Source organism: Corvus hawaiiensis, chromosome 13, assembly GCF_020740725.1.
Source record: "Corvus hawaiiensis isolate bCorHaw1 chromosome 13, bCorHaw1.pri.cur, whole genome shotgun sequence".
Taxonomy (NCBI): Eukaryota; Metazoa; Chordata; class Aves; order Passeriformes; family Corvidae; genus Corvus; species Corvus hawaiiensis.
Window position 1 is genome coordinate 19,481,187 of NC_063225.1, and position 23,363 is coordinate 19,504,549.

General features: G+C 40.9%; 2 protein-coding genes across 4 annotated transcripts in view; one reads left to right on the top strand and one right to left on the bottom strand.

Moving 5' to 3' along the window:
- The window catches only part of SCAPER (S-phase cyclin A associated protein in the ER), a 136,340-nt gene extending 130,127 nt beyond the window's left edge, over positions 1–6,213 (bottom strand). Inside the window, exons 1-3 of one of the 2 annotated variants that reach the window (XM_048317987.1) lie at positions 6,154–6,213; positions 4,323–4,398; positions 1,707–1,824 (exon numbers count right to left, since the gene is read on the bottom strand). In XM_048317987.1, coding sequence (XP_048173944.1) covers positions 1,707–1,824; positions 4,323–4,398; positions 6,154–6,209 — 250 coding nt within the window. In that variant the 5' untranslated portion in view covers positions 6,210–6,213. Of the gene's footprint in view, positions 1–1,706; positions 1,825–4,322; positions 4,399–5,965; positions 6,042–6,153 lie in introns of those variants that run through there. The other variant, XM_048317988.1, reaches the window with a different exon arrangement.
- A 4,080-nt stretch (positions 6,214–10,293) lies between these two features.
- RCN2 (reticulocalbin 2) lies at positions 10,294–21,527 on the top strand. Of its 2 annotated transcripts, none has more exons than XM_048317797.1 (7): positions 10,294–10,565; positions 10,668–10,773; positions 13,528–13,724; positions 16,179–16,292; positions 17,022–17,118; positions 18,804–18,946; positions 20,728–21,527. In XM_048317797.1, exons 1-7 carry the CDS (start codon positions 10,470–10,472, stop codon positions 20,878–20,880), a joined length of 906 nt encoding a protein of 301 aa, XP_048173754.1. In that variant the 5' UTR covers positions 10,294–10,469; the 3' UTR covers positions 20,881–21,527. The 2 variants fall into 2 exon arrangements, with proteins under 2 accessions (XP_048173754.1, XP_048173755.1); XM_048317798.1 differs by having other exon boundaries at positions 16,191–16,292.
- Positions 21,528–23,363: the final 1,836 nt, after the last annotated feature.

Here is a 23,363-nt window from a genome sequence, read left to right on the forward strand (position 1 = left end):
CAGAGGAGTGGCAGGATTGGTGCAGGCACCCTGAACCTTTGGCCTGATTTACACAAACCTTGAACAAGTTAGAACTGTCCTAATTCATAATATTGCTGTATCATCCCTACGGGACACAGTACATACAGGAAGATCAGCAGAAAATGAACCAGAGCTCAGTGACACCAACATAAACATCCTCCATGCCAGGCAAGGGTCAAGAGATAAAGGATCTGGCTCTGCCAGTCTTTCACTAACCACAAGTTTCTTTTCATAGGGAAATTTTCCATCAGGCAATAATCATCAGATCCTTTGCATTGTGCAAAAAGGTCAGCCTATACTTTAATTTTAAGAAGTTTTAACATGAAAGCTCCACTGACAGAGTTTAAAAATTACAATGGGGCTAATAGGACCAAAAGAAGGAAATGAATACAGCTACTTGGATTTTAATTACTGTACATAACTACTATTTAATGAAAGGTAAAAATTCCCTTTTACATTCATCATGGTTTAGCAGAAATTGTTAGAGCAAACATTCATCTACAAATCACAGTCATTTTTAAAGAAAAAGTGTTAAGAGTTTCTAAAATAATATTACAAGTAAGGTAGTATTAAAAAATAACAGGCACTTCAAACAGAAAGTGAAGCATAGCAAAAGTTGCTCAAAAATACTGCTAGAAATACACTGCATGTTCCTTTACCACACATTCATATCACTACCTTCCCCAGAAGAGTAATCTGGAATCTGGAAATACTTTGGCCCCAATTCTATTCTGCTTAAAGACGGTTTAAACTTTGCATCAGACATAGGGTTAATTATCTTGCAACTTAAGATGTAACATTTCTTAGAAATATCTTTTCCACTGGCAGAATCACAGAACAGCTGAGGTTGGAAGGAGCCTCTAGAGATCATTTAGCTCAACCTCCAGGCTGTCCAGGACTATGTCCAGGGAGGTTTTGAGCATCTCCAAGGAAGATGATGCCCACAGTTTTTCTAGGCAACTGGTTCCCATGTTCAGCCACCTTCATAGCATTAAAAAAATTTACTTTTAGATACTCAAAAGCTGCAGCACCTGGACAGGAACATGAGAAATACAAAAATACTTGAGATAAAGTCCTCAAAAACAGCATTCAGACATCTGGAACAGCTTGACTAGAACAAAAACAAAAGTCAATTCCTGGCTCCTTAAGCCATCATACCACAAGAGAGTATTACAACAGTAACAAAACTGTTCTGAGGACTTGCATTATGGCATGCTGTCCCCACATATCCCCTTCTTTAGAGATTCTTCATTGGTATTTACGAAAGCTGAAGTGATCCCAAAAGAAACTTCCAAACTTCTTTGTTTAGAACACAGAGAGCAATTTGTTAGATTGTTCTAAGTCATCTCTACAATTCTGAATTCCCAAGTTACAAGAGATCACTTTAGGACAATGTGATTCTGTTACACAACTATCTTGATAATATCAGCAGAAGAAAACAGTCTTGGATGTTACTTGCAGACAAATTAAAACAGTTTTTAATCTGTCACTGGAAGGTTTTATAAAGTGATCTGCCAACTGCAAGGCACATTTTGGAAAAAAACTTTTAAATTATACTATGTATGCTGAACGGAACCTTTTTTAATAAAGAACTTCTATGTAAGAAAAATGTTTCCAGATGAGCAACTCCAGCTGACAGAGGAATGGAAGTGCAAAGACCTGGTGGAAGACTGTTAAACACATACCATCATCTTCCTTGTTTTCCAGGGGAACACTCCACGCAATCAGGTTCCTTGCTGTCCGTCCCTCTTCTGCCACTATTTTCCTCACTTTGTCATGGCTGTTAGAGCGTTGGAAAGAAGCCTGAAAACAAGAAATACGTGGATGGGCAAACAAGAAAGCGAAATCTTTGGTTTGATATGTTAATTTCATCCAGTATGTGGTTACACCATCCAAAGTGGGGTACACAGGTGCTGAATTTTCCTCAAATATCTGAAACAGGTGTATGCATCCATTTTCATCCCCATTTCTCTACATATAAGCAGACTGATTCATCAACATGTCATGGGAGCTACTACCCAGCCCTCAATATGGGTATGTCTAGACCACATCACTTTAAATTAACTGCTTGTCAATGCTGCTGGAGCATCACAGCAGACTTCACAAATGCTGTAGCTACCTTGAGTCAATCAGAACTAATTATACAAGCTGCACAAGACCAAAATACATGTGTTAGTGACTGGTGAGAGCCTGGAGAAAGGCATGAGATTTGTGGGAACCATCTGAAACATGCATAAAAGCCCACCTCTCCCACTGAGAAGATAAGAACCTAGAAAGTATTTCCTGGCAACCGTGATGGACTCTTACTACGAAGCTGCAAGTACTCAAAGGCAGAATAAGAGACACTGGGGATGCACTTTATTTACCTAATAAACATATTTCTTTGCATTTGTGAAATGCACCATCACAAGACATTTGAAACCAAATACATTAAGAAGTATTTGTATCAACTGACAGATGTCAATCAGATAAAATCTTGCCTCTTGTACAGTGTAGGAAAGTTAAGCCTCAGAAAATAATTTGCAACAAAGCCAAACTATATACAGTAATGATAAGCTTATGTACCATGATAGCACAAAACTGCTGACCATATTAGCTTTAAACACTGGCAAACTTAACCACAAAGAAGTTAAATAAACCTAAATATTATTTTAGGCACAAACAGACTGATTTCCTATAGGACTAATCAGGAGGTACACTTTTGCTCTTTTCATTCTTACCATCATATAGCTCAAGCCTGCAACCACTTCTACATCTTTAGAAAGAAAATACAGTAAAATTACACTAAAAACAAATATAGCAGATGAGTGGCTAGAATTTATTAAGGCAGTAGGAAACAACACAAATGAGAAACTCTTTTTACTTTAACGCTAATATAAGAGTTTTTAATTTGGGTTTCTCTCATCCAGATGTCTTCAATTGCCTGTTTGGAAGTCACAGTGTGCCATCTAGTGCTTCACAGACCTGCCCAGAGACACAACCAGGCAACACAACAGAAGAAAATACAGCACTGCTGTATCAGCAAAGTTTTGGAAAATCTAATCCAATAAATAGAGCAAATGACATACATTGGCCCAAAGTAACCCAAATAAAGCACATAAAAACCCCAGAATCTGTACTGAACTGGTTCTAGTCGATCCTTATTCTATAGACCTAATTGCCTGCTCTTGCAAGGAATTTTTAGTAACAGTGACCATTTCTGCTGTAGCAAGTTTGGTTTGGGTTTTTAATCCCTTGTTGCTGCATGACATTGAGCGTAAAACCTTGCATTAGTCCACAATAAACTAACTTCCTAAATGACTTACTTTTATAGAAGCCAGAAAGGCTTAAAAGGAAACAGTAAGTATCTAGATCAACATGACATTTCAAGGTATTGTGTGTAATGAAACTAGAGCCTAACTTAAAATTCTCATCTCTGTAACTTGGACATCAGTCAAAAGAAACCGACAAACCCTTGAGGGAGGCCCAAACAGGAGTTAGCAAAGAGGAAGTGCACAGCCACCGAGAAGTGAAAATTGTTGTGCCAAAGGCCATAGTAGGTATGAACAGCCTCTTCATTTGACAAGAGTTAGCTGTAGTACCCTCCCTCTTCAAGTGACATGATACTGATACTTGGTTTTTGACTGCTCCCTCAACCTGAATCCCTGCTTTTTGCTACTCAATTATCCAAAAAAATTACCTTCTGCGACATGCTCTGGATACAATCATGCCTTAAGCCAAAGGAGTGACCAGAAACAATTCAGCCTTAAATAGCAAATGTTTGTTAATTAGTCTGTACTGCTTCTTTTCAAGGCTATAAATACTAAAGGACCTTTCATGAGGATTCTTTTTTTAATGATGCTCACATATATAAATACATAGACGTAAACAAACCCACCAGTTTCATCCATGGCATTGCCAAAGAAAATGAATTCAGCTCTAACCTCAGCTCCTTCTAAGAACACCACAGTCTTAAGTGTAACCAAACATTAAAGTCTTGCACTACAGCACAGGTTGGATGAAAGCAGTTTAAAATGGGAATCAGCTGAAAAAGAATGAATGCAAAAACCCCCATATACTAACACAACTAGAAATTATGCAAAACAGAAGAAATACTCAAATTTACTCTACAGTAAAATTCCTTTTAGAAGATTTCTCTCCATCGTGTTAATGAATAAAATGTATTTAGCTCCTAGAATCAATACTTTCATAGAAGGTACAAATTAACCAATTTATGAATTAATCCCAACATGAAAAATTAGTTTTTCTTGCTGTTGAAAAAATATTCTACCATGTAGCATTATAGTTACTGAATGTCTTACCATCATGTTATAACCTTCCTCTGCATCAACAGGCTCACTCATTACATTTTTGGCAGACCCCATTGAGTTTTCATACCTGTGTCAAAATAAATGCAATTAATTATTTTACCTAAAATAATTTCCAAAACTACTTTTAGCTTGCTGGCAGCATCTAGGTCATGGACATCAGATGAACACAGTAAGGTTTTCAGAAGATAATTTTATTTGTAAAGTGTTTGCATTGCTCCTTACTAAAACCAGCCAAAAGTCCAAGAAGAAAACAAAAAGAGAGAGCCACTACAGAAAAATGTAATTTTATATGTGGTTAGATAGTAAACAGTACAAAGTATATTAAAACTTTCAAACAAATCATTGCATGGACTGCTCTAGAACAGTGATACAAGTAGAATAATCTTTCCTGTGACAGAGAACTGGGCAAGTTGGTTATCAGCTCAAAAAGAAAAATAAATCAGAGATATACTAACAATGAGCAGCAGTTAATTACTGATGAAGCAAAATAAAACTGAAACTTCTGTTCTTGTTTAACTATAAGATGTGATGGCTCCTGAGAAAGTGAATACTTTATGCAGCTATGAATACAGAACCATAGCCAAGAGTGAAGAAAGTATACAGGAGTAAATATGTATAGCTTTATCAAGAGCTTCCAGAACAGTGTTAACAATTCTGAAACAAAGTTAAACCCTTGGCTTCAAGGTTGGTAAATTCTAGACAGCTGCTGATTTGAGTGCAAACACTCCAATCCTACTCTTCAGAAGAATCAGATGCTAAAATGGATATTAAAGTCATCTTTAATCAGATCCTAAGTCAGATTTTGTTGGCCTTTACCACTAATGATGCTGCATTAAGCAGGCTGCTCACCTGTTCTCAATTTACATAAATGGCTGAATTTTCTAAAAGGATATAGCCCAGCCTGTGTCAACAAACCCACAGATGTCTGTGTGCCTTAAGACAACCTACTAAACCCATACAAACCAGAATATTCTGCAGTTAGATGAAGGAAGTTGAGTTTTTGAGAACAAAGATTGGACTTCAGCATCACTTCAGGCATCCAGAAGAGGCCCGCCACTGAGTCTTCAAACAGGCATCTTAGAAAATGCCTTTTGTACACCAAACTAACTTAACTGTAATCGAGGTATAATAAAAGCTAATTAAAACGACATATACATTTGAGGAAAAAAACATGAGGACCCACGTATTTTCCCACTAGGGCAGGGCATTTGGAAATAATGCAGAAACAAGAATCTGTATTTAGTGAACTGCATAGAGAAGACAGACCCTGAGTACACTGCGAGCCCTACTGTGCTGTCAGCCGTGATTTTGTCTCTGACAGCAAAGGAAGGCCACGAGTTTATGCTAGGAACGACATGAGTAGTTTCCAAGATGCAAATGCTCATGCACCATGTGGCATTTTATACGAATGCACAGTGAATTTCCTCAGCGCGGGTGCCTCTCCCCACACACACACAACTCCCACTCTGGACAGGTGGGCCTGTACAGCCTGAGGGATCGTCGGGTTCACAGGCACCGGGATCCCCCTCAGGCTGAGTCCGACTGTCCCCACAGGCAGTGCGGGAATGACGGGAAGGGCTGGCTCAGACGGACAGCCCGTTTCCCCCACACAGCACGGCCCGACCCACACCCACCGCTCCCGGTCGCCTGTAGCAACCAGGCTGTCCCTCCCCGGTCTCGCCGGGCCGAGTGGCGGAGCCGCCCGCCGGGGCAGCGCCCGGGGCTGTGGGGCTGAGGGGGGGGCGAGGCCGGCCCGCCGCCATCTTGCCCGCGCCTTCCGCGCGCTGCCCGCTCGCGCCGGGCCCGCGCGCCGGCCACTCACGCTCTCCGCCGCGCCGCGCCGTCCCGCCCGCGCGCGTCCCGCCGCGCTGACGTCATCGCACCCCGCCGACACCACCCGCCCGCCGCCACGCCGGCCCCGCCCGCCCAGCCCGCGCATGCGCGGCTCCCGCCGGTGAAGGCGGTGCCCCCACCTTGCCCTCACCTGGCCCCGCACCTCCCACCCGCCCCGCCTCGCGCGTGCCCGGCCCGCCCTCACCTCGCCGCCGCCTCGCCCCAGCGTGACGGGGCCGCGCTGAGGCGGTTCCCGCGGTCCCCCGGGCCGGGCCAGCTCGGGGCTGCCCTCAGCCCCTGAGAAAACGCCGGGGTGCTGTCACAGAATCAATTCGGTTGGAAAAGGCCTCTGAGATCGAGTCCCACCTATGATCGAACGCTACCTTGTCACCTAGACCATGGCACCAAGTGCCATGTCCAGTCTTTACTTAAACACTTCAGGGACAGTGACTCCACCACCTCCCTGAGCAGCCCGTTCCAATGTCTAATCACTGTTTCTGTGAAGAAGTTCTTCCAAATGTTCAACCTAAATTTCCCCTAGTGCAGTTTGAGGCCATTCCCTTTCATCCTGTCAGCCATTGCCTGGGAGACCAGCCCTTACCTCCTGTCGCTAAGTTGTGGAGAGCGAGAAGGTCCCCCCTGAGTCTCCTTTCCTCTTGGCCGAGCCCCTGCAGCTCCCTCGGCCACTCCTGGTGTTCCAGACCCTTCCCCAGCTCCATTCCCTCCTCTGGACACGCTCCAGCCCCTCCATGTCTTCCTCGTTGTGAGGGGCCCAAATCTGACCCCAGGCCCTGAGGTGTGGCCTCAGCAGTGCCCAGCACAGACAGATGGTCACTGCCCTGGTCCTGCTGCCACACCATTGCTGGAATAGCCCAGGTGCCATCGGCCTTCTTGCCCCCTTGGGCTCAAGTTCAGCTACTGTCAACCTGATGTGGCCTCCTGTGCTGGTGTGATCACTGAGGCGATGGCAGTGAGCCCCTCAGTGTCTCGCCCTTCCCCACTGCTGGGAACTGGGGAACAGGGAACAGTAAATAACTGTGTGCAATACATGGGGTATATGTGTAATACGGGCACCTAGTCCTGGGGTGTAACACTGAGGTGTGATTTGGGCTACTGCATCCAGCTTGTGCACCGTACCTGGGGACAGGTGGGGCTTGTGAAGAGGCCAGCCTTCCTTATGGGGTCTGAGGCCTGGGAAATGTGATTCGTGAGGAAACATGGGACGAAGTGGAATCTATTTAGCCAAAAGAAGACAAAAGGGGATGTGGTAGGAGTGTAAAAGCATGATGTGAAGAGAATAATCCATTTCCCTCAGTGTGATAGGAATAGCGAGAAGAGGCCAAAATGATAACCTGGACAGCTCTGGTTGTCATCTCTAAAGCATTAAAAGTCCTACAAGGATGGGAATAGATGGCTTGGGAGATCATACATGCTTCAGTTTGATCTGCAGGAAGTGCAGCAACAACATCTCTCAGAAATGATACATCACTCGACTGTGGTTCAGAGCAGAGAGCTGAGCCAGGAGGTCCATGAAGGTCCCATCCAAATCCCTTACACTGCCATCCTTTGATAATGCACTTGTTTATTATTTATCAGTCAGAGTTCCCACAGCTGCCTCCTCAATGTGCAGCTGAGCTGAGTGCCCTGATACTATGTCACATCAAATCCTGCTGTTCTGGTTTGATGCCAAATCAGACACAGCATCAGAAGAGCCTCCTTTTATAACCTATTTCCTCAGATATTAATAACTGCACTAAATGCAAAGAACTAGAAAAACACGTCAGTAGTGTCTGCAGAGTATAAAATATTTTGTGCAAAGTCTTATGAAACAATTGGAACACCCAAAAAGTCGTATTTGGGTATTGCTAAAGCAAATGACTGTCACTTTAAAATCCAAACACAGGGTATTTAAATGTGATGATCTTTATAAATAAATTGTTGCTCCGTTTTTTCCCTTACTTAAATCTGTGTGCCAAAATCAACAACTTTTATAACGGAAAAAGGAAGGATAATCTTTGCATGCAGGTCTTAGATAAACTGTCTCAGATGCAGCTTAAAATGTTGACACATGATAACAATAAAATTAGGGGAATATGTCAAAAAGGAACCCTATCTAAATAAAGCTACTGTCAATTCATTTATTCTGACAGTGTATAAATAACATGCATTAGAATAAAACAAATTAAGGCTTATTCAATTCGGGCAGTGATTTATAAAACTGAAATGTAGAAATGTCAAAAACTTACAGTGAACAGATGGATAACTTCATTTGCTAGAAATAACTGTTCAGGAATTGGTGTTTGTGCTGCTGGACAACTGTTCACATGCTGACAGTCTAACAGACCCGATTTACACTTGCAGATCTCACAGAGAAGAAGTTGTGTTGAACATGACCTTCTAACATTCTTTTTTTTTGTGACCAAAAGAATGGCTCCAAAGAGATTTGTGACAGACTGCATGTGATTTGGCTTGAGGGAAGGGCAGATTTTCCAGAAAAGTCAGGAAGTTCATCACATAAAAAAGTTTTTATATAGCATGACTTGTATTCTGATTTAAAAATAGCTTCACTGATACTCCCTTTTAACTTACAATAGTGATGCATTTGCTATGCACGTGGTTAAAATCATGGAGGGAACAGATTTCCCTCTTTCCCCCTGCATTCATACCAGAATGATCTTGAATTTTATACAACTGGTTTAACTGTGTGCTGGGAAGAGTTTGGATTGTATTTTGACACAAAGAAGAATATGACTTCCTCTGCTTTCCCTCTAGCTGAGATTCAGATTTTTTTCCTAATGTACAGGATATAATGAATTTCATAATAATAAACTTGCTCTTGCACATCTACGTGGAGTTTGTTATTTGGAGACTATTTCAGTGTAGGCACTGAAATGTATAACCTGATACACTTGTCAACCCTTGAGATATGCAGCGAAAAGGTTTTTTGTGGTGTTAGTAATGCATCAGACAAAGAAAACAAAGCATTTTGAGTGCTATTTCAGAAACGACTCAAATCTTATTTCTGTTTTGATTGCTCATAGGATTTGCTTTGTCCACACATGGCACAAGTAGTAGGACAATTCACATTTTGTATATGCGATTTATATAAATACTGGTGGGAGATTTGACATTTAAACCAATAAAAGGTATTAGACTTAACTCACTATTAGATTTTTTAATGGAAAGACATTTCTTATATGGGCAGGAAATTGCAATAACACATTTACTGATTTATTGCAATATTTTACTCTTGGATCTTCAAAATGAACTGTCGTAGCTCTTCACAGTTAATAGAATTGGAGGTGAACCGGCAGCAGTCCATTGGTGTCACCACAGAAGGGACTGGATGGAGCAGCAACTTCCATTAACTGGGGGCTCTGCCTGAACAATTGTGTTTATGGAAACACAGGTAGGTTTATCTCCTCTTTCTGGTTAAGGGAGGAATTTTGAAAGTACCCTTGTCTTGAGAGGAGAAGTAACAAATCTAACGATGGTCCTACATAAATCTCAACCCAGTAAGAATGATTAATTTGACTGCAGTGGGGTCAGGATCAGCACAATCCCAATTTCATGTGACAGCTGTTAGGAATGATATTCCTGGCGAGGCCCCTGCTCATTTACTCGATGTATTTTCAGTTTGTCTGAGTGGTCAATGAGGTTAAATTTATTTTACAGCTTTCTATTATCTGTGTTGAACAGTTATTAAAACTTGTATCGATCCACCTTATTAACTCTTACAAAGCATTGCTTCCCTTTCTCTTTGCCTCAGAAGCGTTACGTGTGAGTTGGGCCCTCAAGCAAGACTAATGCTGTTCCTTTTTGGTATAAACTTTTTGCACACCTTTGTTTCCTGATCATCTTCCTATTGCAGGGTTTGTTGATGCTTGCCTGAAATTCTGGTAATCATAGAATCACAGAATATGGCGAGTTGGAAGGGACCCATCAGGATCATCGAGGCCAACTCTTCGTCCTGTGCAGGGCATCCCGAAGAGTCACTCATACCATGTCCAAAAGCTCCTCGAACTCAGTGAGACTGTGGTAACAGTCACTTCAGTCTGCCAGGCCTCACTGATGTTTAAAAGTTGGATAATTGTCAGTACATCCTGACGGTATTCGGTGCCTTCCGCCGGTAGAGCAGAAAGGCCTGCGCGAGTAAGGCCCATTCCCGGCCCCAAATCGCGAGTGCTGCGCGCAGGCGGCACCGCGGGCGCGGGCCCGACCCTCCGCCGCTCCCCCGCCCTCTCCCCGCCCGCCCCCGGCCCTCTCCCCGCCCCTCACCGCGGGTCGCTCTGGGCGGGCGGCGCGATGTGGCCGGTGCTGCTGGCGCTGGGCCTGGCGCTGGGAGCGGCGAGCGGGCAGCACCGCGCCGAGTACGACCGGGAGGCGCTGCTCGGCGGGCAGGTGAGCCGGGGGCGGGCGGGGTTGGCCGCAGCTCCGGCGGGGCCGCGGGGCGGGCGCGCTAGCCGGGCCTGGCCGCTGACGGGGCGCGTTGCTGTGCCGCAGGAGGAGGCGGAGGAGTACGCGCGGCTCAGCCCGGAGGAGCAGCAGCGGCGGCTGAGGAACATCGTGAGGAAGATCGACGCGGACGCGGACGGGCTGCTCAGCGAGGGTAACGGCGGGGGCCGGGCGGGCCGGGCTGCTCCGGGAGGAAAACGCGCTCTACCCGTGACACAGCCCGTGGCTCTCCTGCTGGGGAGAATCCCTGTGGAAAGCATCACAGTCCCTTGCACAGTGAGTTAGAAACACCGACAGGCTCATATAGAGGCTCTCTCAGTGCCTAAGGTTGCTGTTTGACTGGAGAAGTGACCACTGAGAGAGGACCTCACTGATGTGTATAAATACCTAAAGGAAGAGTGCCAAGAGGATGGAGCCAGGTTCTGCTCGATGGTGCCAACTACTTGGACAGGAGGCAATGAACAAAAACTCATGCCCAGGAGGTTCCACCTGAATATGAGGAAGAACTTCTTTCCTGTACAGACATTGCGCATTGGCACAGATTGCCCAGAGAGGTTGTGGAGTCTCCTTCACTGGAGGTACTCGCGAACCTTCTGGACACAATCCTGTGCCATGTGCTCTGGGATGACCCTGCTTCAGCAGGGAGGTTGGACCAGGTGACTCACTGTGGTCCTTTCCAACCTGACCCATTCTGTGACGGAAGAAGTGTGGCCAACAAGATTTAGTGTGGGTCAGAGCAGTATCAAGTTGAAGGTAACTCCTTTGCAGTTGTACCTGCTCCTTGCATGTCTGAAGCTACTTGGAATCAAGTGGGTTTCTGTGTTTGTAATCCTGCTGTATGCAAATCAGAGAGCAGGTTTAAGATGCGAAGAAAGTACTGCAGCCATAATACTACGTAGGTACAGTTCAGTACCTGGTGACACCAAGTGACATTGAGGGATCATATTTCATCATAATACAGTATCAAATGGCTCTTCCCAGACAGTTTGTCAGTCGAATTTAGGAACTCCATGGTAAACTCAGGCCCTTTCTTTCAGTACATCATTATGACAATGTTAATTTAATTTTAAACCTCAATATGAACATTCTTTTTTTGTTCTGCTGTGATTTTGACAAAAAAAGTCTCTCACGTGCGCACACACAAAGCAAGCAGGATCCTTGGTCAACTGCCAGAACAGTAATATTTCATTAAAATTATACTAAACATGCAGGAAGCTTTCTAGGTCAGAGGACAAAATACATTTTTAAATACAAGATCTACTATCTTTTGAATGCCTTTCACTTCATACACTTGAATTTAATCAACTGCACCCTTATTTCAGTGTTACTGCATGGACTGTGTAGAGGTGAGATAGTCTGTAGCTTCAGTGGGATGGCTAATCCCTATCATACACCACAGGCAACTCACAACATGAAGGCTTTAAGGGAAGAAGTCTATATATAAAGTATAGGAATTCCACCCATACTCCATCCTCATGGTGTATATATTGCATCTGCGTCTCAGTCTAATGAAAACTTGTCTTCCTTTCACTTTCTGAAGATAAAACTCACAGTGGAATGTGTTTTTACACTAAGAAACTTACAGTACTGAAGCTTTTTGAGCTCAGTTATTCCTCAGTGTATTGCAAAACTCTTGAGAACTTTTTCATTAGTGGTGCCTCCATTTGGAGGCTGACAGTGAGAGAAGATGGAATATATTAATGCTGCTTCTCTAATGTTGGAGTACGAAGTATTTCACATTCATGGCACTGGACGTTATTTGGTCACATGGCTGTGGTTCACACCTTAAACGCTGGGAAATAAACCATTAATTAATGTTGCCCATCTTTAAGAAATCATGTTGCAGTTTCTTGTAAGGCAGTGCTGGTTTGTGCACAAGCCTTGGTGGCATGCACACCTCTGCATGTTCAATCAATTCGCAGCATCTGTTAGAAAGCTGGTTCCTTTGCTAATATAAATTCAGTACTTTAAAAAATCTCTTGCTGCTTTTCAAGGATATTTAAATAAACCTAATAAAGTTGTATTGATGCCTCTGCCAAGAAGGACAGGATAAGATACTTTAGTATTTAAAAAGTGCTGTAAACAGGACTTTTCTGCGTCAAAGTAGTGATTTCTATAGGACTTTTTATTAGTCATCATGACTCTTCAGAGCAGGATTTCAGTTGAGTTGATTAAGATGTATAATTTTTGCAATGCAGAGGAAGATGTTTTTCCCTTCCAGGCACCTGAAAATAACTGAGAGATACTGGGAGAATATGTTCTCCCAATCTTCTTTAAATGAAGTAACTTTAATGTATTTCTGTCAATTTGTTGGTATATTAAGTTTTATTTCTTTTAGCCACATTTCTATAAAAACAAGCAGCTTAAAAACATTTCCAAACTATGTAAGGCTTGTTGTCAGCCCCAAGTAAAGGGAAAATAGCTTTACATAAATAGTTAATATTTTATTTTGGGTAATTAAGGCAATGGCGCTAAATTAGGTTTTATTTCAGTTTGTGAATTTTTCAAAAGAAACCCAAAGCGATGGGAATGATGTTTCTTTGGGGTACCAAATTACATTTAGAGTTGTCCATCTAAACCGTACTCAGCATCATTTTCATATAGCTCTGGAGGAAAAAAAAAAAGATGCTATAGTGTTGATTTGCTTCAGATTTGAAAAGACATGGACACAATCATTAACAAACCCCCTGAAGTCTGGTAGCTGTGATCTATTCCCTCATTCAGTTACCTTGGAAAAAGCCACAGCATGGAGGAAACAGACTGGTTTGCTTTAAGTAACCTCTTGCCTATATGCTTACATCTGAATTGCAAAGTATATTCCAGACAGAAGAGATCTGTGGTATCTTCACAATTTTTATAGTGCAGATGATTCTTATTTTCTTTATTTTATTTTTAATGTTTTTCACAGATGAGCTGAGCTCCTGGATACAGCAGTCTTTTAAGCATTATGTTACACAAGAAGCTAAGCAACACTTCAATGACTATGACAAAGATGGTGATGGATTGGTGTCTTGGAAGGAGTATAACTTGCAAATGTATGATCGTGTAATTGATTTTGATGAGAACAGTGTCCTGGAGGATCAAGAAGAAGAATCATTTCGCCAGGTAAAATGTTTCAGCATCAGCTCCTGTGAGCTGTTGGCCAAAGGCAGCAATATTTGTTTATTGTGACGGAACAAGATGGGTAGGGAAAGCAGAGCAGCTGGCATATGTTTTAACACTTTGTGCTGTCTGAGATAGGGGAGTAATTAAAGGAAAGTAGTGGAGTATTAAAGCTGCTACTGACAAAATAAAGACACAATGAAATGGTACCTCCTGAGTGTATTTTGCTGGTTGAGTGGAGCGTAAGTCTACTGACAGTTTTACAACAGAGCACAGTCTCCAGCCCCCATCTTAAACCCAGGTTGCAATCCTTTGGGTGAGGTCTGCAGCCTGACAGGGTCCTGCCCTCAGCAGGGGCCAGCACCCCTGGTGCTGGAGCAGAAGGAAGCACTTTTCCAGCTATTTTTTCAGTTACTGCTCAAGCACTAAGCGTGGGCTGTCAGTATTGCCTGCTGTAACATTGCCTGTCCATTAGAGACCCACAGAGAAAGCAATAGCAATTAAAACAGTTTTAAGCAATGAAAATGCAACTCCCATAGCTAAAAATGGATGTTTAAACACAGAAGTTGTGTGTGAGTCTCATCTATGAAAGCAGATGTGTAAGTGGGGAAAGAGGCAAGAAAGGCAGGGAGAAAAGGTTCAGCAAGAACCACCACATAGCAAAAATGGTTTCCTTTCAAGTTCCACATTTATAAGTACATGTAAATATTTCCCCAAAAGAGAAAAAAATGTGGTTTTAGACTATTCTGGACAGAGATTTGGTTTTTTTCCTGTGAGGATTGCTTTGTCTGCTTTTAGTAAAGTAGCAGTAGATAATATAGGCTGTTAGCAGAAGTGAAAACAGTGTAGTGAACAGAGGATTTACACACTGAATAAACAAACTGTAAAGCTGGACTGTCACATAACTGAATAATTACATAGCTTTTAAATACCACAAGGCTTCCACAGGAACTTCCAGTCAAAATATTGATATCATGTTTGAGACATTGCCATCATAGATACATAGAGAGCTATGCGTATATAAACTGGGATAGAACTGCTTGCTTAGTTATGCTATAACTTGACTGCTTGCTGGGTTTTCCTGCTTGGCGACTTCTCCAATGTAGATTGTAGATGAGCAGCACTGTACACAGGTCAACATCCTTCAGCATTTTCCTTACATGCGGAAATCAGTGGTCCTGCTCTGATCAAGATGGAAGAGTAAGATACAGTTTAGAATTGACATGAGGTAACCACAGGAATTTACCAGAAGGTGGCGGCCTTGTTCATCACTTCACAAAAAACGCTGGAAAACTTACTTTCTCCCTCAATGGTTCAAGCTTACATTCCAGTATAGTAACTGACTACTTTCTGTAGTTAGTCCTTCTGGATTGCCTTCCTAGTTAAACTCTCAGCTAAGGTCAGCTTTTCTTTAAGAGGACATTTAACTATTTTGCAGGGTAGTTAAGATCTTACACTTCATTTGTTACATGTTATTCTCTGGGATCATTAGGTTAGCCTAATTTTGAGAGAAGTGTCAATAGGCAGGATGTAAACTGGAAGTACAATTTCATATGGTTATTTGTAAAGTGTTTATGATCTCTGATTTGCTGGCTGCTCCCTTACCCAGATCGTTCACACTGATATAGCACAACACACCTAAGGATGGGATTCCAAGATTTTTATGGTTCACATCATGTGCAGTTTGAGTAGAGATTGGTTGTCAATGGTGTGGGTCTGTATTTTGTCTAAAGAGACTGTACAAAATGAAACAAGAAAAAAATAGGAAATTTTTGCACAGAATTAGGAAGTGCAAGACATTCAGAAATAAGAACTTGCCTGCTTATGTCAGATATTATTTCTTTTTTAAAGGCATGCTAATGCATATACTTAAAACAGGTTAGAGAAATTACTTCTTTTTGAAATGATCACATGTAATGGACAGCAGTCCTGTAGTAAAGGAATCTGGCCTTAAAATGGCTTCAGAAAACACATTTTACACATGATCTTTCAAGACCTTCTTTAAACTACAGACAGCCCTTGACATAAATAAGATGTACATCCAGAAGATTAAATGTTCTTAAAATGTAAATTTTGGAATTTGCAAGGCTGCCATTAATTATAATCATTGTTCATAATCAAACTCCACTTTGTTATTTTGGGAATTGGTGACTTTTAGAAGAGACTGCACATATGAAAATGAGAATTCTTGGTCTTTTCATTATCTCTCTTTTGTGTGTTTTAAATGGCTCCTTAAATTGAAAAAAGCAGGGTTTTATGCAATTCTTAGAATAAAACCACCTCAATTAAAAGTGTTGTTCTTATTGCTCTCAGTGAGCTCTTTTTAGTGAAAATTTAACATCAGTATAATATGAGTAGATAACGTGAAACAATTAATACCCTAATGGGCTTACAGCCACCTACTATAATGTTGTTTTTCCTTTCCAGTAAGGGCTCTAACTAAATCTATTTTCTAAGCTTCATTTAAAGGAGAAAAAACGTTTTGAAAAAGCGAATAGAGATGACGTTCCTGCTCTAAATGTGGATGAATATATTGCTTTTGAACATCCTGAAGAAGTGGAGTACATGACGGTAAGATTTAGGGGAGCATCTGTATCAGCCTGTGGGTGTAGATGCAACATCTTTTTAATGTGTGTCCTTAGCCCCAGTAGCAGTGGAAGTGGAGCAGTTATGGATATGGCTTGGACAGCCCAAATTAGAAGTCAGGTAATGTGTTATGGATCCAGTGCTGGAGGTCAGGGACTGGAGCAGGAGTTCAATGCTTTTATTTGAAATCTGTTTCAAGAACTAGGATTGCACAGGTATCCCGAGCTTTGGGGACTGGACTGACTTAGCCACCTCTCAGCTCTGTCAGGCTGCAAATCCATCAGTGAGATTTTAGCTTTCAGTTTTGGCGCTCTAGTGGACAAAAGACCAACCAGTTCTCCTAACAATTCAATTAAGTTGCAAAAATGCAAATTACTGAATCCACCAGATGAGAAAAGTGAAATGAGATGATAGAGTTTTGTACATATTAATGTTTCTCAGCTGCTTTTGCAGTTTTGAATTCTGTTGAAGGATTCCAGCTCTATGGACACATTTCATACTTGGTTTTCATGAAATCTGACATTCTAAACTCTTAAGGACAGATCTGGTTTATTGCAGAGGAAGCAATTACTGCACTAGTCTGCATAAAACACAAAAAGAGATTTGAAATGAGGGAGTATTTCATTTAAGGATTATGTCATTGCTCTAAAATGATTCAGTGCTGTTTCTCTTGATTATGAGTTGCTAATTTTGCTCTTTGTATGTATACAAAAGGACTTTGTCATTCAGGAGGCTTTAGAAGAACATGATAAAGATGGTGATGGATTTGTTAGCCTGGAAGAATTCCTTGGTGATTACAGAAGAGACCCAAGTAAGAAAAAAAGGGAAGGGGCATGAAAAAGGGAAATAACAAAAGCTTTTGGAATGGGGAGAATTGGATGCACCTTATTTTCAGCTTCTTACACCTACACCTACAGATTCTGAGTAAGATTTTCTGTCTTGGAATAATTCTGTTTTCTGGAACCGGGCATAGTAGACTCATTATTTCAGTCTGCCCCATGTGTATTTGGTGGTGGTTTGTGTGTAGCCCATTCCAGTTTCCTTGCAAGTTGCTTCTTGTTTTCTGAAAGACTGGAGCAAGTTCCTGGTCACAAGGGATGCAGCTGAAATAAGGTGCAACCTTATTTGCCAGCTAACACATCTGCAGATCCAGCTAGCAGGAATGTGAGGGTAAACTGCCCTGGCCCTTATCAGCCTAAGCAGGCAGCTGCCAGCCTTGCTTGGAAGGACTGAGCCGTGTGTGATGTGAGAGGGATGGAGGGGAAGTGTGAGGAGTCACTTTGCTGTATCAGGTATCAGAAGGCTGATAGCTGCCTTCACTGTTTGGTTTGGTTTTTTTTTTTCCAATCTTGCTCTTCCTTAAACTTAATCTATTCCTTCTTTAACAAGAAGAAGGACACTTACCTGATGCTTATCAATATTTATCAATGATTATTTTACACACTGAATTTGATTTGCTAAAAGCTAGGGCAAAAAACTGTTCCTGTTCCAAAAAGCCCAGTACCTTCAGTTTTGTGGAAAGTCTGCCTGGCCCAAAAGTGCTAATTCTGAATGGCATCCTAACTGGGGAGAATTGTGTAGGCCACATGAGGATATGGAGAACCAGGGCAATAATCTGTTTTTCTTCACTCTAATCAGCCACCTGGAATTTCGTGTTTTATAACCATCTTTGTCAGAGCCAGCAAAAACAACAGATCTCTGATGCAGCTCCAGGGTTCTTTATCTCTTTCCTGCTCTAACATGAAAGAAAGCTTTTCCAAGCCAGCCTATAAAAAGTTGTTGGAAAGGAGCGAAATTGTTGCAGTAATAGAGAAGATAACAGCTTTGTCATTACAACTTGTTAGCAAGACTTGAGAATCAGCTGTGGTTGTACAAACTGCTTCAGCTTTTCTCCAAGTGGCCATCTCTCCTGCAGATAGTGTTCCTGCAGCACGCTTTAAAATGACTAATAGGCTACATGGGGGCTCTGATTTCATAATTAGTTCATGGTTTGGGGCAACAGTGGATGGTGAATTGTAACATTTCATCTACTTGAAAAACCAAATGTTGGAAAGGAAGGAGAGACTTCACTCTTTTTGTTCTTTAATAGTAGAATTGTGATTATTTTTAAACTGTTACTTACCTGCTTGTGATACCTACTACTTTTGACTTTCATAAGGCTTAGAAAGCCAGTTCATGCTTGTCTGCAGTGTTTATAATTTTGATGAATTACTTCTCAATTCCTTGAAGAGTTAAGGACAAGTCTAAGATTGCTCTAGGCTGCAGGATGCAATACCTGTACATTGGGTAAGGATAGAACAAATGTGCAAATAAATACTGACAGTAAATGAAATTGCTTTCCCTACATTCTTCTGCCCATTAAGGTTTGTTTTTGTTTAGTAACATCACTTTTAGGTTATGTTTTATGAGAATAAGTGAATTTGCTTAGGAGAAAAGACGGAAACCTCTGCTTTAAACTGAAGAGTGGCTTTAAACTTGACAATTGTGTTTTACTAGCTGCAAGGGAAGATCCAGAATGGATACTGGTTGAGAAGGACCGGTTTGTGAATGACTATGACAAGGATCATGATGGAAAACTCAACCCTCAAGAGCTGCTGTCTTGGATAGTGCCCAACAATCAGGGTATTGCACAAGAGGAGGTACGTGGTTTGACTGCTGTTAGGTTTTAATTACTGCAGGAGAATTTTGAAGGTATCACAGAAAATGATAGAAGCATTCAGATTTATCATGTCTTAGTTATTGAAAAAGAACGTCAGTAGATCTTTGCATATATTTTTAACTTTTCACTTTGACAAGGAATGCAGGTCCTTTAAATGCATTAGGCAAATGTGAAGTTCCTATTAATTGTGTAAATGTTTGTAAATTAACAAAGTGCTTTTGTACATGTTTAAGTATCTTATCTGCTTTGACTCAAGGGTACGGAATTTTAATTAGTAATTTTTTAGTTATTGTAGGTAAATCTAATGAGATGCACTACCAAAAGAAGCTGCATAATTTTGAAATAAGAAATTGATTGTAATTCTTCTAACTGGATAAATCATCATAATTTGTAGAACTAAAAACTTGTCTTAAGTACAAGAAAATGGAAGTACTCTGTGATTCAAGATGGTGTAAAGCAAACTTTGATGATGCTAATTAAAATGGTTTAATCAGGGGTAGAACAGCATAATAGCTTTTAAGTGGATTCTCGTTTTAGCTTATTTTTTTGTAGCAGTTTCCGGTCCCTGACTGCAGTAGAGAGGATTTCTGCCTTTCTGCTAGTAACTGCTCAGCTAAATTTTCCATGTCTTTGCTTTACCCTGGAGGATTTTGTTGTTCAGAAGGGCAGGAACACCAGGTCTTCCCATGGCCTCACGTTGCTGGGGCAGAGAGGAGCCTCTCTGTGTCAGACAGCACAGCCCATGTGCTCATTGCTGAGCTCTCACCTCTGGCCTGCTGGGCTCTGGTGACAGGAGCAGCCCCGTGGCGGCAGCAGCAGCAGCAGCCCCGGGTGCTGCCGTGAGTGACCTTGTCGGAAGCTGAGCTCTTCTGGGAGTATTTTTGCAAATGGGGATCTGTGAGCCTTTTCATGGCCTTTTCTGGCTGTGGTCAGTTCTTAGTTCACAGAAATAGCACTGTTCTGACATGAACTCTGTGTGGTGTTGAGTCTGTTCATACCTGTGTTGGCTTGCTTGGTGTGGATTTTTTTTTAGCTGTTCTTAGCTATCATTCAAATTTTGGCTCACAGCAAGGCCATGCTGTAGTAATAGCTCAGCTCTGCAACAAATAATTTGTTTTACTTGTTTCTCTAATGTGCTAGTTTTTTCTTCGGTAAATATAAAGGCTTAGCAAAGTCACCTGTCCTGAACAGAAGGTTTATGACTTCAGGCATAAACTTTTGTTTGAAATCAGAATATCACACTTCCATTTCAGCATTTCAAAATGACTTGAGAAACCTGGTAGCTAAATAACATAAAAATAGAAAAATTACTATCTATTCCATTTTCAGGAATTGACATGTGTTGGCCAAGATGTTTGTCGTATTAATCTTTCAGCTTTTGCCATGCAGAGTGCTTTTAAAATCCACTTGGCTGACGTTAGTTCCCGTTATTTTTGGCTCACTTACATTGAGCCAAACCAATCAGGAAAAGTAGGAACAGAAGGATTCTCTAAATCACTGTATTTGTAGATGTTTAGCAAATGAAAACAAAGCCCATGTAATACCAGGACTCCTATTTCTCGGAAATAAGAGGTGCAGGAGAGCTGCTGCACAGCCTGTTAGCTTTGAACTATGAAATACTGGTGAATGAGCTACAACTAAAATGTTCTGTAACTGGTTTTTCATTTTTCTGCTAAACTTCCCTCTTTTTACGATATATAAATAAGCAAAAATCAGAATTGTTTTAGCTTGGTGCATTATGGTGTTCTGTTTCTTTTACAGGCTCTGCACCTCATTGAAGAGATGGATTTGAATGATGATAAAAAACTTTCTGAGGCAGAAATTCTTAAGAACCAGGATTTGTTTCTTAACAGTGAAGCAACAGATTATGGTAGGCAGCTTCATGATGAACGTTTCTACCATGAAGAACTTTAGATTATTTATTTTGTAATCTTATTTTTCTTCCCTTTCTTTCATTTGGAGCTTTTGTTAAAAGCGCTCATCAGCTGCATTGCAAGTTTTATGCTGTAATTACAGTACACTAATGTTTGTGTAAATAATTTGCATTCAAAATTTAATTGCCCTCCTGCAAACTTCTAGGCCTCTTCTAGACTTCAAAATTAATCTGAAATACTTGCTGTCAAAATTCTATAGCATTGAGAAATAAATTACTTCAGGGTAGTACTGTATTGTGAAGAGTTGTTCTACTGTACTTGAAGAAAATGGAGAATCTAAATGGTTCCGAAAGAATGCGAAATGTAGTAACTGAGACTACTATTTTTCTAATCAATTTAATTAGGGCAGAGTGTGGGGAAGGTGGGGGGATATTTAGAGTCAGTATTAACTGTGTTTTATTTAATACCTTTGGAGAAATACTTATGTAAATGCCTCAGTTGTTTAAGAGGTTTCTACTTGATTTTGAATGGTTTCTATACTGTGTTTTACTCTACCATAAAACTTGCTATTTTTACATCTATGACAATAATTATTTTTAATGTACAATTGTAGAGCATTAGCAATACAGTGGTATTTTACTGTGTCAAGACCCTCTTCATTTGTTGGATTAAAACTTAAAATGTTCTGTCTTTCTGTGTTTTGTACATTTATTTCTTACTGTGGGTCACCCATAGCATCTCCTGGAGGTGTGAGCAATGTACATAATATCCAGTGGCAACATTCTTGGCTTTATCAACCAGAGATGTGTCATCTGATTTAGATGCTGAAGAAGATTCAAAAAAGCAACATGTGCATTTAGCATTTCCTGGACAAGTTTGCAAAAGCAATTGTGTTTATTTTTTAATTTGTGGTATATGGAATGCTGAAGCATCAAGGCATTACATAAATAATATTTGTAGTAATAACCTCTAGAAGTTAACCCCAGCTGAAAGCTCCACCAGTGAGTGCTGTCCCATTTTGTGATTATTTGAAATAGTCTTAAGGGTTAATGGCACTATAGATTCAGTGTAGGAAAGTCCAAATAGTCACTTCTGTCTCCTAGCAAGAAATGAGTATTCCAAACAAAGACAAAGCCTCCCAGAGCAGCTCATGGGGAGTGCATTAGAGTTTTTTAATTCCTACATAAATAACTCTTGTAGTGCTAGCACAATGTTCTTCTTGAGTAATGTTTTCCTTCCTCCCAGCTTTATTGAGTAAAAGCAGCTAGTTCTGCCTTGTTTTTTTTTTCCCAGGATACCACCTCTTAATTATGCTCAGAACAAATGGAATTCCTTTCGGGATAAGTGCTGATGTGTCACCAGTAGAAGGTTAGAAATTCTGATTCAGAGCAAAACCACATACACTTCATTTTTAGATATCATAGTAATAGAAATTCAAAACATGTCTTCAATTTTAGTGGTTGGATTTCTTTCTACCCATATTTTTTTATGTCAGTTCCTTGGGAATGTGAGTACAACTCTTGCCATGGTGGTGGTGAGATCTGATTTAAAAAAAAAAAAAAAAGTCTAATAAATCCAGTGTGCCCAGGAATACTAAAACAAAACAAAATATATATATATAAAGTGGACTGGTGGTGTCTCTAAATGAGCACATATGCAGAATATTTGCTAAAATATGCTGAAGGAATCTAAACTGTTTCCTCCCATGATGCTAAACAAGTCACTGTATCTCTGAAAAAGGGACATTTGGTCCAGAGGCAGACCTGCTGGAGATGATATGTTTGAGACAAAGATCCAAGGGTCCTTTCTGAGACATAGAAATGTCTTCAGCACCACAAGCATTGTGTGCTTGGCTAATGAATGTTCAGTACTTGCAAATGAGTAGTGATCTCTTTTGAATTAAGGCATGGAGAAAGCCAGTGCATTGATAAAGCATTCAAAAGGTGTCAGAGAAATAAAAAACATCTTTCGGCCGGTACCTGAATTTATGACAAGAAGAGGGGGATAAAAACCCAAATAATTTCATTTTCTCTTTCACAAAGTACTTCTACTTTTCTCCCAGGAACAATCAGATCCTGTTTGTGCTATTCAAGGCTCTGGTGACATTGCACTTTTCCACAGTTCCTCCTCTCCTTTTTTTGTCTTTGAAACATTTTCAGGGGTAAGTATAGTTTAAGCACATACCAAGTACAAAAAGATCTCACATTTCTATGATACAAACAATAGTTTTATTATATACAAAGTATCACAGTGTTAATTCTAGAGGGAATCCATTCATGTTCTTTATGGTTAGGGCAAAGGCTGATGATCTTGGATAAAACAGCAGAACAGGGTCCACCTTTCTGAGATGGCTTCTATTAGAAACTGCTATGAAACATTAGATAAGAGGTAAGAACAGAACCTGTGCAATTAATCTTTATATTAATTATTGATTTTACTGAAGCAAAATGCCAGCAGGACTGCCTTGCACTGTGAGACTGCTTTTGGAAGGCTGTTCCAGCAGTTCCTTCTAACAGGAGCAGA